The 17,611-nt window shown below is 41.0% G+C and overlaps 1 protein-coding gene across 5 annotated transcripts in view; it reads left to right on the top strand.

Moving 5' to 3' along the window:
• Nucleotides 1-17,611, top strand: part of BICC1 (BicC family RNA binding protein 1) — a 366,015-nt gene that overhangs the window by 298,896 nt on the left and 49,508 nt on the right. For 2 of the 5 annotated variants that reach the window (XM_082268000.1, XM_082267998.1), the window contains exons 9-15: nt 4,167-4,298; nt 4,850-5,024; nt 6,709-6,870; nt 13,754-13,950; nt 14,712-14,850; nt 15,422-15,578; nt 16,049-16,205. In XM_082268000.1, coding sequence (XP_082124126.1) covers nt 4,167-4,298; nt 4,850-5,024; nt 6,709-6,870; nt 13,754-13,950; nt 14,712-14,850; nt 15,422-15,578; nt 16,049-16,205 — 1,119 coding nt within the window. Of the gene's footprint in view, nt 1-4,166; nt 4,299-4,849; nt 5,025-6,708; nt 6,871-13,753; nt 13,951-14,711; nt 14,851-15,421; nt 15,579-16,045; nt 16,206-17,611 lie in introns of all 5 variants that reach the window. The other 3 variants (XM_082267999.1, XM_082267997.1, XM_082268001.1) reach the window with 2 other exon arrangements.

Genomic DNA, 17,611 nt, shown 5'->3' with positions numbered 1-17,611 from the left:
AGTGTTTTGTTAACATTTATTTAGTTGGCAATATTGTTTTGCGATTTTACTATTTTAAGTTTAAATATAGGGTTTTGGGAACACAGCACTATTAATAATTGATTATCAGTCCATCGCCTTTACCCTCAGCTTCTTTAGCAAGGCAGTGGTCGTATTGGAGGTGTTTAAGGTCATTATCATGTTGGAATATTTCCCTGTGTCCCAGTCCCTGAAGGGAGTGGATCGTGCTCTGCTTCAGTGTGACACAGTACATGTTGGCATTCATGGTTCCCTCAATGAACTGTAGCTCCCCAGTGCCAGCAGCATTCATGCAGCCCTAGACCATAACAATTCCACCCCACCACCATGCTTGACTGTAGGCAAGACACACTTGACTTTGTACTCCTCGCCTGCTTGCCGCCACACAAACTTGACACCATCTGAACCAAATAAGTTATTCTTGTTCTCATCAGACCACAGAACATGCTTCCAGTAATCCATATCCTTATGCCCCGTACACACATGCAGATTGTCGGCCGAAAAGATTCGGCCGACGACCGATCGGCTGATTGTAGGCTTGTTAGTATGATGCTGCCGACAGCGCACTTTCGGCCGAACAGAATCTGTCGAGTTTTGTATGCCGACACCAGAACGGCCGATTGTTCGCCAGTCAGTACAGATTTCGGCCGACAGACAGCAGATTTGCAAGACTGGGCATGCTCAGAAAAGAAAAAACACAGGGAAAGTTAACCATCACATGACATCACTTCTGCAGTCGGCTGTTGTTGGCCAACAAAATTCGTGTGCAGTCTTTTGCACTTTTCAACAGACACGACAGCCCTCGGACAAAAGACGGCCGATCGTTCGGCCGACGATCGGTACGTGTGTACGAGGCATTAGTCTGCTTGTCTTCAGCAAACTGTTTGTGGGCTTTCTTGTGCATCATCTTTATAAGAGGATTCCTTCTGGGACTACAGCCATGCAGACCAATTTAATGCAGTGTGCGGCGTATGGTCTGAACACTGACAGGCTGACCCCCCACCCCTTCAACCTCTGCAGCAATGCTGGCAGCACACATAAATCATTTTCCCAAAGACAACCCCTGGATATGACACTGAGCTCGTGCACTCAACTTCGTTGGTCGACAATGGCGAGGCCTGTTCTGAGTGAAACCTATCCTGTTAAAGTGCTGTATGGTCCTGGCCACCGTGCTGCAGCTTAGTTTCAGGGTCTTGACAATCTTCTTATAGCCTAGGCCATCTTTATGTAGAGCAACAATAATGTTTTTTCAGAGTTCTTTGCCATGAGGTGCCATGTTGAACTTCCAGTGACCAGTATGCGAGAGTGAGAGCGATAACACCAAATTTAACACCCCTGTTCCCCATTCACACCTGAGACCTTGTAGCGCTGACCAATCACATGGCACCGGGGAGGGAAAATGACTAATTAGGCCCAATTTAGACATTTTCACTTAGCGTTGTACTCACTTTTGTTGCAAATGGTTTAGAAATTAATGGCTGTGTGTTGAGTTATTTTGAGGGGACAGCAAATTTACACTGTTATACAAGCTGTACACTCACTACTTTACATTGTAGCAAAGTGTAATTTCTTCAGTTTTGTCTCATGAAAAGATATAATAAAATATTTACAAAAATGGGAGTGATGTACTTACTTTTGTTTGATACTGTGTATATATGTGTGTGTGTTTATGTATATATGTGTGTGTGTATATATATATATATATATATATACTAATACACACACACAGGTGTGAAAAAATGCTGTAATTAAGGAAACCTTTCAGAAATAGAAGAGTTTATTTTTATCAATTAACAAAATGGAAAGTAAATGAACTTAGGAGATATCCAAATCAAAAAACAATATTTGAGCATCAATTCCTCTAGGTACACTTGCATACAGTTTTTGAAGCAACTTGGCTGGTAGGTTTTTCCAAACGTATTGGAGAACTAACCACAGATCTTCTGTGGATGTAGGCGCCTCAAATACTTCTGTCTCTTCATGTAATCCCAGACAGACTCAATGTTGAGATCAGGGTTCTGTGGGGGGGGGGGGGGGGCAAATCATCACTTCTATGATCCCCGTTCTTCTGCACGCTGAAGATAGTTCTTCATGATATTGGCTGTATTTTTGGGGTTGTTGCCCCGCCATCCTGATGGTATGGCATAATGGATAAGTATCTACCTGTATTTCTCAACATTGAGGACACCAAAACTTGGGAGGAATCTCGACCATGATTCTCTCTTGTCTGCAGACATTTATTGTCGTAACACTCTCCAGCAAACTGCCTTCTACTACAGCCAGATATTCCACATTTTGACTCCTCAGTCCAGAGCACCTGCTGTGATTTTTCTGCACCCTAGTTCCTGTGTTTTCATGTGTAGTTGAGTTGCTTAGCCTCTTTTCTCATTGAGTATGGCTTTTTGGCCACAATTCTTTCATGAAGACCAATTCTGACCAGACTTCTCTGGACAGTAGATGGATGAACATAGGTCCCACTGGTTCCTGATAATTCGGTGCTGATGGCACTGCTGAACATCATCTGAATTCAAAGGGAAGTAAGCATGATGCCTTTCATCGGCTGCGTTACGTTTTCTTGTCTAACCACATCATCTACGGTCCTCAATGTTGCCTGTTTCTTTGAGCTTCTTCAAAAGAACAGAAAATCTTGAAACCATCTCGTGTCTGCTTTGAAATCTTTGCCTTGGCGAGAACTTGCTGATGCAGTTTAATTACCATGCGTCTTGTTGCTGTGCTCAGTCTTGCAATGGTGTATGACCTCTGACATGAAGCTTTCTTCCACAACCTCACCTTAGTAGCAGAGTTTGGCTGTTTACTCATCCAGTTTTACACCTCCTACACAGCTGTTTGTTTCATTTAAAGTGTATTTCCACCCTAAAATTGAACTTTGGTCCATCTTCTTGCTCCGGGTCACCTGAAAAACAAATGGATAATCACAATTTTTTTTTTCACTTACCTCATTTTAGAAGAAAATATACTTACCTTACTTCCTCTTCCTCCCTCTGCCGCCACGGCCGCCGTCGTCACTTCCTGGCTTGCAATGATTCCTGGGAGCTGAATGTCCTCGCTCCCAGGAATCAGTGCGCCTGCACCAGCCCTGACGTCAGTTCCGGTGCAGGCGCCGTCATACCTTGCTAAACAGCTTCTGGGCATGCCCAGAAGCTGTGCAGGGATGACGCTGAAGTCCTGGAAGTGACGGTGGGGCCGGTGCAGTGCATCGTGGGACCGAAGAGGACGCAGAAGAGGATCACGCTGGCTTCAGCTGCCCACACCTGAGATGGCAGCGCTGGACAAGACATTTTCAAGGTAAGTATTTCTTCTAAAAGGTAAGTGCAACCTGGGACAGTTCAGAGGCTATCCATTGTGGAATGCACTAGCCCTGACTGTCCCAGGGGTATTTTTATGTTTTTTTTTTGTTTTAGGTGGAACTCCGCTTTAATGAGTGTGTTTCAACCTGCATTGAATTTGAAATCATGAAATTGATGATCATTAACACCTGCTTGGTTTGGTTTGCTGATTCAGACACCTGACCCTAACCCTTCAAAATCCCAAAATTTGAGCTAAGGTCCTGAAGTCTCCTTCTACCCATTGCAAAGCTTAGTGTACAAGGCGCATTAACTTTTAGAGATTAAAACCACAAGTCTTTTTCATATATTATCCATGTTGTTTAACATGAACTCGTATATATGTTCAGTATCGATGCTGCCATTGCTAACACTTTTCTAAAAACACTAGTCTTCTGGCCAGTTATTGACCCGGAACAAACATGCAGCTGTAAAAGTCAGAAAAGAGGTCGGAGCTCCTGATCTGCAGACTTGCCAGGCTTGCCCTGAATCTGTGTCATTAGACCACCATGACAGCCAAGCAACTAGTGTTATCATAATGAGATCAGCAAAGTCATCCTGCAAATACAAGGTTGTAGTCAACTTCATACTCATTCAACCTCATCCAAAGACTGCTTTATCAGTGATGTAAGCATTGACTAAAATGTGTAAGAATAATCAGCTGTAGTATATTAACACTAGCGAAACACATTATGTATTTACTTTATTTTAAAATGTTATTTCAAGCTTTCGAGTAGTTTAATAACTATTTCCATTTCATTGAGAGTAGATACATATTGTGTAATCTTTGGCCTTTTTACGCAGGGTTGTCTCCCACTTGTCCTGATGTTTGACATGAAGGAAGAAATTGAAGTAGAACCACAATACATTACTCAGCTCATGGAACAACTAGATGTCTTTATCAGCATTAAACCAAAGCCAAAACAGCCAAGTAAAGTAAGTTTCCAAACAATTCCTGTCTTAAAGTCCATTTCACTCTGCAAGGTAAAAAACAATATCCACTTACCAAATCCTAGCAAGTGGCATGAGTCTAGGGGAACTGCACAAGAAGGATTACCATAACAGGTCCCAATGCAGTTATGGCTTTCTTTTTTAAATGATCCGAAAAGATTATGAAGCTCTTAATTTGTTTTCAGATACACCAGCTTAACACTGAGCCAGCTCAACACTGAACCAGCCCCAGTAACTAATGTATTTTGGATAGAGATGCTTTATTTACTAGCACTTTAGCCATTTTATTATATATGAACATTTAACTCTTGTTTGCAACTAACAGGATGGCATCACGCTGCAAAAATCTAGGTAATACTTTGCGAAATCCCAATTGCATGAGAGGATTTTATTTTAAAAGGCAACAAAATATCAAATTCATATACCCTCATAATTGGTTCTACGCTTTGAAGATGCTTTGTACCACACATTTATTATACTGTATGTACATATAGCACCATCAATCTGGACTTTTTTCTTCCATTTGTGTGTTGCAGTCTGTGATCGTAAAAAGTGTGGAACGAAATGCCTTAAATATGTATGAAGCCAGAAAATGTCTTCTTGGGCTTGATAGCAGTGGTGTGGCCATTACAAGCCAGTCTACCTTATCTTGCCCAATGCCTTACCATGGACTGGATATCTTGACAGCAGGTTTGGGACTTACTGGACTAGGTAAGCTATTCCAGAGCACATAGCGTTCTTCGAGTATGAGACCACTGTGAGTTGTGCATTCCAGATTAAAAAGGAATACACAAAGCCTTTAAAAGGAATGTATGGTGTTTTTGTTTTCTTTCAAGTTATGTTAAGGGTTAAAATTATTTTTTTTTCCAGGTAGGGAAATATGAAATATTGCATACGAATATTTGATATTTAGTATTTTGAGCCAGTAGGTGGTGCACTTAAAGGGTAACTCCACTTTCATGGAAAAAAATAGCAAAAAAAGTAATATAGCATTTATAATTACTAAGCAAGCCATGTTGTAATTGCATTATTAAAATGGACTTTCCTTTTCAGTCTGCAGTGCTGACTGTACAGGCAGTCTGTACACTTCTGGTCTTGTTTTTATGTGTATCTCCCAGGATCTTCAAAGCTCTTTTCTGTCAGTGACAACACGGGGTTAATTGAATGCAACAAGAGAGTGCAAACTCTGGTACCACTCTGCACAGAAACCAATCAGCTTTCAGTTTTTTTTTTTCTTTTGTCAAAGCTTAATTGAACAAGCTAAAGTTAGAATCAATGTATGTCTGTTAAAACAGACCTTCACCCTTAACTGTGAAATATTTCTTTTTTGCCTCTTTCCTCTCCCTCTCTTAGCAAGGGACATTTTTTTAAGGACTTAAGCACTACCGTTCTGACCTAGCTGAGAGAGCCCTGCAGCACATCTGTGCATGCACTGGGGCTCCCAGAATCTGTGCACACATGGGTTTTGCCATGCATGCACAAAGTTCGCTAATATAGAAGCTGTAAACCTTCCTTATCTTTGCTTGCATGCTGCATTTCAATGGCAGCATTTAAAAATGGGTTTAATATGGTTATTTTATTGGTTTAACTGATGAGATACACTATTCAAAGTTGGCACCACAGAGGGACGCTGCAGGGTGGCGGTGGCAGTGTTTATTTGCAGGCTGAGGTTTATTTTAATTTGATATAAAACCTAAAGTGGTTCTAAAGCCTAAAGGTGTTTTTTTTTTTTTTTCTTACACCTTAATGCATTCTATACATTAAGGCAGGGATTCCCAAACTTCGGCCCTCCAGTTGTTCAGGAACTACAATTCCCATCATGCCTAGTCATGTATGTGAATGTCAGAGTTTTACAATGCCTCATGGGATGTGTAGTTCTGCAACAGCTGCAGGGCCGTAGTTTGGGAATCCCTGCATTAAGGGATGATGGATTTATTCTATGATGCGGGAGCAGGGCCAAGCCACCCTGTTTGTGTCAATAGATGCAGACAGGACAGCTTGGTAGTGAGCTCACACAAGTGTGTCTATAAAAAGAGTCTTGCTATGGGGGCACTCTCCAAAAAGGGGGAGCCAGGAGTGCCGGGGGGGGGGGACCCGAGAAGTGGAGGGCTGGAGCTGGTCTGTGCAAAACCATTGCACAGAGTAGGTGAGTATATTTGATATTTTGTTTAATATCACTTTAAAGTTCCACAGTGTCCTATAGAATGGTGCGTGACCCATTGCAGGTTCATTAGAAGTAATGCTTTAAATTGATGAATACTTGAAGGCCTTGAAACTGAATACAGTATGGCATTTATGGTTAGATCCTTGGTGTCCATTTCATTTAGTAAGAATAGTTACCATACAATTAAAAGGCTGTGTCCTTACATTGAGTTTGTGTACTTCCTCCCCCTAGGTCTTTTGGGTCCAAATGCTCTGTCAGTGAATTCCACAACAGCACAGAATACTCTTCTGAATGCCCTCAACAGTACTGTTAGCCCGCTGCACAGCCCAAGTTCTGCAGCAACTAGCCCAACACTTTGGGCAGCTTCACTAGCCAACACCTCCAGTGCTCCAGGTAATATGAATCTTAAACTGGCTTCATGATGACATTATGCTTTCATCTCAAAATACAGTAAAACCTTGGTTTGCGAGCATAATTCGTTCTGGAAACATGCTTGTAATCCAAATCCACTCTTATATCAAAGCGAACTTCCCCGTAAGAAATAATGGAAGCTCAGGTGATTCATTCCACAACCATTGATTCATAAGATTCATAAGTTATTCAGTCTATAGTCCAAGCAAAAAGATTATAGCAATGTGATAGGTTGTGTAACCATAAAATGTCCATCCACAAATGGCAGCCTCCACAATAGGATTACAAGCAAAATCCAGCAGGAGCTACAGAGTATAAAAGAGAGGAGAGGCACCTCTACGTGTAGCAATATGGTTACATTTAATGAAAGTTCAACATTTAGCAACTCACATGGTTGATTAAGAGGCACATCTAAGTATGCAGGCATCCGGGGTAAAGCTGTCCACGTAGACCATTCTCACCACTTGCTCTCACCCCTGTCGGTCTGCAGTCGTGACCTGGAGGACTACCCTGCTGTAGAGCAATCTGAAAGGGAGGCTTGAAGCGTTTGAGCGCAGCGTGGAACAAATTATGTCAATAGCGGTGCGTCAGATGGTCTATGTGGACAGTTTTACCCCAGATGCTTGCATATTTGGATAGTTTCATAGGTTGAAAAAAGACAGGTTGAAGAAAGACACAAGTCCAACCTAGCTCAACCAGTACAAAACAAAAAAGAAAACTCAACCATACAATCCCATATACACAATCCTATACCCACAGTTGATCCAAAGAAAGGTGAAATACCCCAGCAAAGCATGATCCAATTTGATACAGCAGGGAAAAAAAATTCCTTCCTGATCCCCCGAGAGGCAATCGTATATTCCCTGGATCAACTTTACCTATAAATATTAGTACCCAGTTATATTATGTACACCTATAAAAGAATCCAGGCCTTTTTGAAAGCAATCTAATGAGTTGGCCAGAACCACCTCTGGAGGGAGTCTATTCCACATTTTCACAGCTCTTACTGTGAAGAAGCCTTTCTATATTTGGAGAAAAAAAAATCTCTTTTCCTCTAGACATCAACAGTGCCCCCTTGTCCTCTGTGATGACCTTAAAGTGAATAACTCAAACACCGAGTTCACTATATGGACCCCTTATGTATTTGTACATGTTGTTCATATACCCCCTTAATCTCCTCTTCTCAAGAGAGATTAAATTCAGTTCCTCTAATCTTCCCTCGTAGCTGAGCTCCTCCATGCCTCTTATCAGTTTGGTTGCTCTTCTCTGCACTTTCTTTAGTTCCCCCGATTATCCTTTTTTAGAACTGGTGCCCAAAACAGAACTGCATATCCCAGATGAGGTCTTACTGTGCCTGTTTTAATCATCAACCATGTGAGTTGCTAAATGTGTTGTAGCTTCATTAAATGTAACCATATTGCTACACATAGAGGCGCCTCTCTTCTCTTTTATACTCTGTTGTGACGTGACGCTATTTGTATATCAAGACATCACTTGTTTATCAAGTCACAATGTATTAAAAAATGTTGCTTGTCTTGCAAAATGCTCCCAAACCAAGTTACCTTCAATCCACATTCTGGTGCAGCAGGTTACTTACAAAAATCAAGTAAACCATCTTAATTCCAGCTCTCATTTTGTAGATACAGGGGGAAAAAAAAAATCTAAGGAAGCTACTGATTATTTACACTAGGTAGCAAATTACATTTTTCTTGAATTCTGAGGTATCAACTGTGGCCAGTGGCAGTATAACCAAAGAAAACTAACTACCGTATATACTCGAGTATAAGCCGACCCGAATATAAGCCGAGACCCCTACTTTTGCCACAAAAAAGTGGGAAAACTTATTGACTAGAGTATAAGCCTAGGGTGGGAAATGCTGCAGCTACTGGACCCAACTGGACCACCACGAGACACAAAACAGGGGCTGCGTGCATGGTACAGGAGATGGAGCAGGTCATAGTACAGGCATTGCACAGGTCATGGTAAGGGCATGGCACAGGTCAGGGCACAGGTGATGGTACAGGCATGGCACAGGTGAAGGTATAGGCATGGCACAGGTCATGGTACATGCATGTTACAGGTCACGGTACAGGCATGGCACAGGTCACAGTACAGGCATGGCACAGGTCACAGTACAGGCATGGCACAGGTCACAGTACAGGCATGGCACAGGTCATGGTACAGGCATGGCACAGGTGATGGTATAGGCATAGTACAGGTGATGGTATAGGCATGGCACAGTATGTACAGGCATGGCACAGTAGGTATAGGCATGGCACAGTAGGTATAGGCATGGCACAGTAATTACGGGCATGGCACAGTAATTACGGGCATGGCACAGTATGTATAGGCATGGCACAGTAGGTATAGGCATGGCACAGTAGGTATAGGCATGGCACAGTAGGTATAGGCATGGCACAGTAATTACAGGCATGGCACAGGAGATGCAGTGCTGCGGGCATGGTACAGGAGAATGTCTGTACCATGCCCGCAGCACTGCATGAGGAAATACAGGGGCTGCGGAGGCATCTCACTTACCTGTCGGTGAGGCGCCGTCTTCGATTTAAAAATCGCGCCACCCGGCGTCGCCATACGTCACTGCAAATGCGCCACCGATGCTCGGAAAAAGCCGAACACGTTCGGCTATTTCCGGGCATGCGGCACATGCGCAGTGACACGTCGGCGCCGAGCGGCGCCATTTTTAAAAAGACACTCCAGTCAGTGACTCGAGTATAAGCCGAGGGGTGCATTTTCAGCATGAAAAAACATGCTGAAAAACTCGGCTTATACTCGAGTATATACGGTAGTCCAAATCTAAACCTCTGGCAAAAAAAAAAAAAAAACACCAGGCCCTTTATATGGCTTCCCTCACAGTCAAGTGCTTGGCACTGCTGGTAGACCTCCTAAGAAAATCCTGCAATGGAACAAAATTCCCCATTTCTTTCTTTCCCTAATCATATGACCATTGGTCTGTCATTAATTCATAGCCAGTGGATTTCTAGTCCATTAAATCCAACACCATTAAATAAAATACTGTATCTCACAAAAGTGAGTACACCCCTCAAATTTTTGTAAATATTTTTAGATCTATGTCTCGAACATCCACCACCTTTGTGATGAGGAATTGGAGAGGACGCCTGTTGCAACCTGTGAAGTTCTGGTGAACTCCATGCCCCAAGAGGGTTAAGGCAGTGCTGGAAAATAATGGCCACAAAAAATATTGACACTTTGGGCCCAATTTGGACATTTTCACTTAGGGGGGTGCTCATTTTTGTTGCCAGCGGTTTAGACATTAATGGCTGTGTGTTGAGGGGACAGCAAATTTACAATGTCTTACAACTGTACACTCACTACATTGTAGCAAAGTGTCGTTTCTTCAGTGTTGTCACATGAAAAGATATAATATATTTACAAAAATGTGAGGGGTGTGCTCACTTTTGTGAGATACTGTAATTGCCAACACATATGTAAAAGTATATTATGGCAAAGTGAAACTTTTGAATTTTAAGTCCTCTTTTCCATAAACGACATAGTCTGGTGCGAAAGAACAACAAATAACAATGTGTTTTTCTCTTTCACCTAATTTCTTCCACTGCACTTTCCGTTTTTAGATATGCCTGAACAGCTTTGGACATAATTATTGGTTGCAGTTCTTCTCCACCCAGGGAATATATTTTGTCCATTATTGTTTTTAGCAAGAAAGTTGGTCCTGTGTTGCCAAGAAGACTGAAACTAGGTTTCCCTAAATCTGGATATAAGGGCACTTTTTATGTAATTTTAGAAGGGGCCATTCTTGCAAAGATTATGCTTTAAGCCATGAAATCAATTGAGAAAGCTTACTGTACGGCTGATTACTTTCTGGATCAAAAACATAGGGGTTAATAATATGTGCTGTAAGATGAGACACACAGTTGGTCATACTAATCATATTGTATTACATTTTCTAGACCAAAATTACTTGGTTATCAAGTTGATACTTTTCTGCCTTTATCATCCTGTATTTTTGATCCATGGCGATCATCTGAAGTGGCTTTTATGTTTTGAAAGCATATCCTTGTAGCTTTTATGTTTTATTTCTTTTCAGAATAGGAAAACTTCTTCCTGATTCCAAAACCAGAAAGTTATTTTCTCATAGGAGAAATAATCATGCATAGATTAGCTAAACTGTCAGCTTTTTTTTTTTCTTTTTCATTCTTTCAATAGAGAATTTTTAAATTGGAAACTATATAAAGGTTGCATAGTCAATTACTGCAAAATGACAATTGGACAATACAATCACATGTTTGTCTAATGACACAGATGTACTGTACAAACAATAACATTAATGATGTGCGATTGTAGTAAAATAAAACCAAAAGATAGCAGAGAAGAGAGACTTGAGGGGAAAGATTATGGATAGGGAAGAGATTAGGTATAGTAGGTAGAAAAAAACAAGGGGGAAGGAGGATTTGGTCAAGGAGTATTTCAGCTATTATGTGTAGGGATAGCCATGAATAACACATAGCATATTTCAGGATGACCGCGATCAATTTCATCAGGTAAATAGTGATTAACCCATGATTCTTAGACTCCGCGGAACTTCAGTATAGAACCTTGCAGGTCAGCTGTTAGTTTTTCATTAGGTACTATCCATTATACTCTGGATTTAATCTACACTGCCCAAAAAAATTAAAGGAACACTTTTTAATCAGAGTACAACATCATGTCAAGTAAACTCCTGGGATATTGATCTGGTCAGTTAGGTAGCAGAGGGGGTTTGTTAATCAGTTTCAGCTGCTTTGGTGTTAATGACATTAATTGGTGCACTAGATGGGCAACAATGAAACCACCTCCAAAACAGGAATGGTTTTACGGGTAGAGACCACTGACATTTTGTTCCCTACTCCTCTTTCCTGACTGTTTTTTACTAGTTTTGCATTTGGCTATGGTTAGTCTCACTACTGGTAGCATGAGGCGATACCTGGACCCTATAGAGGTTGCACAGGCAGTCCAACTCCTCCAGAATGGCACATCAATATGTGCCATTGCCAGAAGGTTTGCTGTGTGCCCCAGCACAGTCTCAAGAGCATGAAAAAGATTCCAGGAGACACGCAATTACTCTAGGAGAGTTTGACAGGGCCGTAGAAGGTAACTAACCTATCAGCAGGACCAGTATCTGCTTGTGTGAGGAGGAAAATAATGCGCACTGCCAGAGCCCTGCAAAATGACCTCCAGCAGGCCACTGGTGTAAATGTCTCTAACCAAACAATCCTAAACAGACTTCATGAGGGTGGCCTGTGGGTCTGACGTCCTCTAGTGGGCCCTGTGCTCACTGCCTGGCACCATGTAGCTTGATTCGCATTTGCCATTGAACACCAGAATTGGCAGGTCCGCCACTGGCGCCTTGTGCTTTTACAGATGGGCTCAGGTTCACCCTGAGCACGTGACAGATATGAAAGGATCTGTAGAAGCCTTGGAGAACGTTTTGCTGCCTGTAACAACATACAGCATGACCGTTTTAGTGGTGGGTCAGTGATGGTCTGGGCAGGCAATATCCATGGAGGGACACATAGACCTCTACAGGCTAGACAATGGCACCCTAACAGGATGGAATCCTTGGACCCATTGTCAGATCCTACGCTGGTACAGTGGGTCCTGGGTTCCTCCTGGTGCAAAAATATGCAGCCAGTTCCTGAATGATCGAGGAATTGATATCATTGAAAGACCCCCACGCTTGCCTGACCTAAATCCAAAAGAACACCTCTAGGACATTGTTTCGGTCCATCTGACTCTGCCAGGTTACACCTCAGTCTGTTCAGGAGCTCAGTGATGCCCTGGTCCAGATATGGGAGGAGTTTCTCCAGGACACCATCCGTCCTCTCATTAGGAGCATGCCCCGACATTGTCAGGCATGCATACAAGCACATGAGGGCCAAGCAAACTACTGAGTACCATTTTGAGTTGTTGCAATTAAGTTTCTCCAAAATGGACTAGCCTGCTGATCATTTTTTCACTTTGATTTTTGGGGTGTCTTTGAATTCAGCCCTATGTAGGTTGATAATTTTAATTTTCATCAAACGATGTGCTAGGAATGAAAGGTTGCCACATTACCCAGTCCATATCAGTATAGATATCCAGCATGATATTTTCCCTATTGAGATCTGATGTGTTTTCAAAGTGTTCCTTTTAATTTTTTTGAGCAGTATATAACACACACAGGGTCATGAAGAGCCATGCATTTGTTTTGCAAGTGTTAAAACAGAAATCAGAAAAACAAAAATGGAAGTCATGAGTGAAAATTGGTACTTCTGAATCAGAAGCCCCTTGGTATTCAAGAGTGGTTCAGGTGGGTTCATAATTGGTTGCTGGAAAAGAGCGCACTTGGGATTCTATGTGCTTACGACCACAACCTCTGAACAAGTAGGTTATGCCTACCAGGCATGTAAAAATGTGCCTATGTGCAAATATGTTTCGTAAAAGCAGGTAGAGGATTCGCTGGGTGTACCCACAACTTTTTTTTAAATTAAAATTTATATTCATGGGTTCTGTGTAAACATGTGTGTAAGTCTTAGAAGTGTTTAAATAAGAATGGTCTATACAGCTCAGCAAGGACCTGCTAGAATATTACCTAAATTACAATATTCCGCAAATTACATGTGAAATCCGGCTGGTTTAAAGGAATATTATGTATTTTCAGCCTGGTAAGTGTGTTCTTTGTTATGCTCCTGCTTGTTCAGTAGCTGCATAACTGAAGCCAATTAAACTCCTTAAAATAGATGCTGATATTTTTACATGGCGATGACTAGCATTATAGATTGATACTGATTTCTCAACCAAATTGATAGTATTAGTAAGTGATTATTATATGAAATTATTATTTTTTTAGGGTTTTCAGCAATACCACATATGATGATGCCATCTGCTGCACAAGCCACATTGACTAGCTTTCTGCTGTCTGGAGTGCCAAACTATGGCCAAAATACACCATCTCCTCCTCCAGGACTAACACCAGTTGATGTACATATGAATGGCATGCACTCAGATTGCAAGAAAGTCACATCAGCATTAAATGGTCATGTGAAAGTAGGTCTTTGTTATTTTCCTTATTGACGTGTATTGCACATGTATTTAACATGTAAAGCTGGGTTCACACTTATGCGAGATGGGTGCGGGTTTCACATTACAGGAGAATGGGACCGGCTCTCAATAGAGCCGGTTCACACACCACTGGGCGGCTGCGGTCCAATCTGGAAATGGGTTCTATGCATCTTTGGCTCAGTTTCAGGCAAAAATTCGGATCTGATTCACACCTGAAACAGAGAACAGGGATGCATCATGCACCTGACCCCTGCTGCGTGCAGTGGCCTCAGCATGTGTGTACCTGTGCATTTTTGATGGTCAGACATTTTTGTTCTTGCTCTTGTACTCTCCAAGCAATACTCTAAACAGGACCAGCATTGGCAAAAACTCTGTTTAGTTCATATTTTGCATATGTTTGAAATGGTTTTAAAATGAGTTGTTCTTGCACAGATTTTGATCCCATCTTGGTGGAATTCCTTGTACCTTTTTCTGCATTTATTCACCAAAAAACATCATAGGCGTAAGAAAAAAAAAAAACAGTGGTCGGTCTTGTTGGCTGCAAAGGGCATCACCTGTACTCTCCATTGCTTGAAAATCATGTAACTCTTTTTGATGTGTATATTTTTCTATTGACATTCTAATATTCTGTGCATGTCACTTTTTTCAAGAATTTATCTACACTGTGAGCTGGTGAATTAATAGTGTATTTACTTTTTTTTGTGGCTTCACATTAAAATAATTCTGACATGTTTTTACTTTTGCAGCCTTCAAACATGAAATATGGCTCAATATCTACATCATCTCTGGGAGACAAAGTAATAAACGCACACCTACCTGAAACAGCTAGGCCATCGAACAACCGTAGCTCCCCTGTTCAAACAAACAGCAAGTCAGACTCAGAAGGTGCGTTTTATAGAAGTTTTCTTTTTTTCGTGGTGTTTTCAAGTCTCCATGTGCTCATATTTTCTATAATGGGCCTCATCTGTCAAAGTATCTTTGGTTGCATATTGCCTACTGTCGACTATGGGAACAGATAAATATACAGAGAATCTGACTGTGTGATAGGAGGATCACAGACCAGTGAAATTGCCTCTTTAAAAATCAGTTTTTCCAGTTATAGTCTAGAGCTGGATAAGAAAATAGCAATTTTGCCAAATCCTTTCTGAAGATTGTCTTGTTTTAATGGATATGACTGTGTAACAAGCATTTGGTAGTATATTTTTTGCACTCATGGCTATCAAAGGACTGGTTACAATATTTTTTTTAAATGATTAATATCTACTAAAGGCTTGTGAAAAAAAAAAACTACATATGCTGTAAAAAGTGTTCAACCATATGAGCTAAGTGAAAAGTACAAGTAATCTTATCATGACTGCATACACTGCCTGATGCTCATCTACCATCCTATTTTTGTGTTCTTTACTGTATATCCTTTTATCCTTTTCAGCTTCTTTTTTTTTTTTTTTTTTGGTAGGTGGTAACGATGCCTTTGTGGAAGTAGGAATGCCTAGAAGTCCATCTCACTCTGCTAATACCAATGATCTCAAGCAGATGCTGAGTTCAGCCAAAGCACCGTGTGCTAAAAGGCAGACAGTGGAATTGCTGCAAGGCACTAAGAACTCTCATCTCCAGTAAGTGTTCTAATTCGTTTTATCTATACAGTAAGGTTATTATAATTAAAAAGGAAGGGTAAAATTTGCAGAGAGACCAGGCAAATTACACTTTACTGTTGCCAGATCAAAAGATAGTTGTTGATTTGCTGCATTGGATTATTTTATGGACATTTGCCAATTTGGCTGTTTTTGTATACTTTATTTTGCCCATTATGCTTCTTCTCTGGAATAAACCAGTTTAATTTATTTCAAGTATGAGTAAATGTTGAAATGGCACACTAGGAAGTGCAAACTATTACCAGAAGCAGTCCTGATGCATTATTCTCTCCTATTTCTTTAATAGACTTTTGAGAAAAAAAGTATGAAATAAGTTTTTTTTATGATGTATAGAATAACAGTGGTCCTAGACATTAGCTCAGTAAATGTGACCTGATGGTGCATAAATATTAACTCAGATTTGACTTTTTATTTTTTATTTTTTACAGTAGTAATGAAAGGTTACTTTCGGATTCAGATATGAGTTCAGCAGATGGCCCAGTGACAGACAAGAAGGCTCCTGGAAGTGAACGAGCAGCTGAACGAGCTGCCCAGCAGAACTCAGAAAGGGTACGGCTTAATTCACAGTCTTCCTTTACAAATATGCAGGTAATTATCTTTGTCATCAGCTATCTCCTCCGCCTTCCTTGCCTCATCTCCTAACCACTTCGACAAAACAGTGACAAAAAATAAATTGCCAAACTGTTGCAGTTCTGGAAAGAAATAGATAAGCACAATAACTGAAAAGCTACTCTCCTAGGACTTTTTTTTTTTTTACATTTCCAGCAGTAAAAATATTTAGACAGTCATAGATTTTCCATAAATGTTTTGACATAGTAGTTAGCAGTCACCCTTCTTGCAAATGCAGCTGGTTTAAAGGTGCGGTTAAATTTTTGAACCTCTGGAGCAAGGACCATTGACTGTCAGCAAGGAGTTTATTCAGTGCCTCCTCGCTGCCTATTTTAACCCTGAAAATGCTGCACCAATGCACCGCAACTGCATGCATTTGATGTGCGTCCCCATTTTTGTCAGTGGTACTGGCTGCTGAATGTGACGGGAGCAATCATTTTTGCCGCAAGAACTAAGCACAGCATAGTGAACAACCTTGTCTGCTGCCTGTTTTTAACGTCCCCAAATGCAAGTCTAAATTAAGTTGGTTACCACCTGTTTACTTCAATCACTAGCACTTAGAGGATGATTGTGTATATTTCTATAGGTGCTTATAGTTGTTAAATGACGATTTCCAGGTCTGATGTATTTTTTCCAGATTGGGTGATATTTTTGTGTCTATAGAGCAGCTAATAATGGCCTCAAATTAGCGCTCTTTGAGTACAAAGTAATTTAGTAGATTAGAAATCCTTAGACAACTTCTGATGTTGTCCCTGGCATTGAACCTGTATGCACACAGTGCCTCTTCTTGCCTCCTGCATTGCTCTAAAATCAACACACTTGTGACTGTTTTTTGTAGAGACTGACTTAGAAGATAGAAGGCACTCAAATCGTGCATGTACATCTAGCTGTTCACTGATTCCTTTGGCCAGCTTACTGCTACACAAAGATTTCCAATTATGGTTGACCTTGCGGGCATGATCCAGTCACCTAGAGATGTTTTTTGAAAAATTTGTCCATTTGTACGTGTTTAGTCATAGGGTGGAGGAGAGCCGGAGACCATCCCTGGTATGACTATGGAAAACAATAGAGATGTGCTAAAGAAATCAAAACGGTTATTCCTGAGGTGATTTTGAAGGTTTTCTAGTGCATGTAGAAATGAAAATCATCACCCCATCTGGCTGAAATCTGTTAGTTCAGGCAATTATGTCTATGATGCAAGAAAGTTACTCAGACCAAACTGTGGCTCATGGGCTGGATGTGGGCTTTGGGGCACTATTTCTTCCACTGACACCAATAATAGGATACTATTATTTTCACGGACTCCAATGACTGGGTACTCTTCCTCCTAATGACCCCAATAATAAATAATTCTTTCACTGACACCAATAATGGTGCACTATTCC

This window comes from Pelophylax lessonae (genome assembly GCF_965119305.1).
Source record: "Pelophylax lessonae genome assembly, chromosome: 9".
NCBI classification, from domain to species: domain Eukaryota; kingdom Metazoa; phylum Chordata; class Amphibia; order Anura; family Ranidae; genus Pelophylax; species Pelophylax lessonae.
Note: the sequence above shows the minus strand (reverse complement) of the source record. Positions and strands in the feature narration are given on the sequence as shown.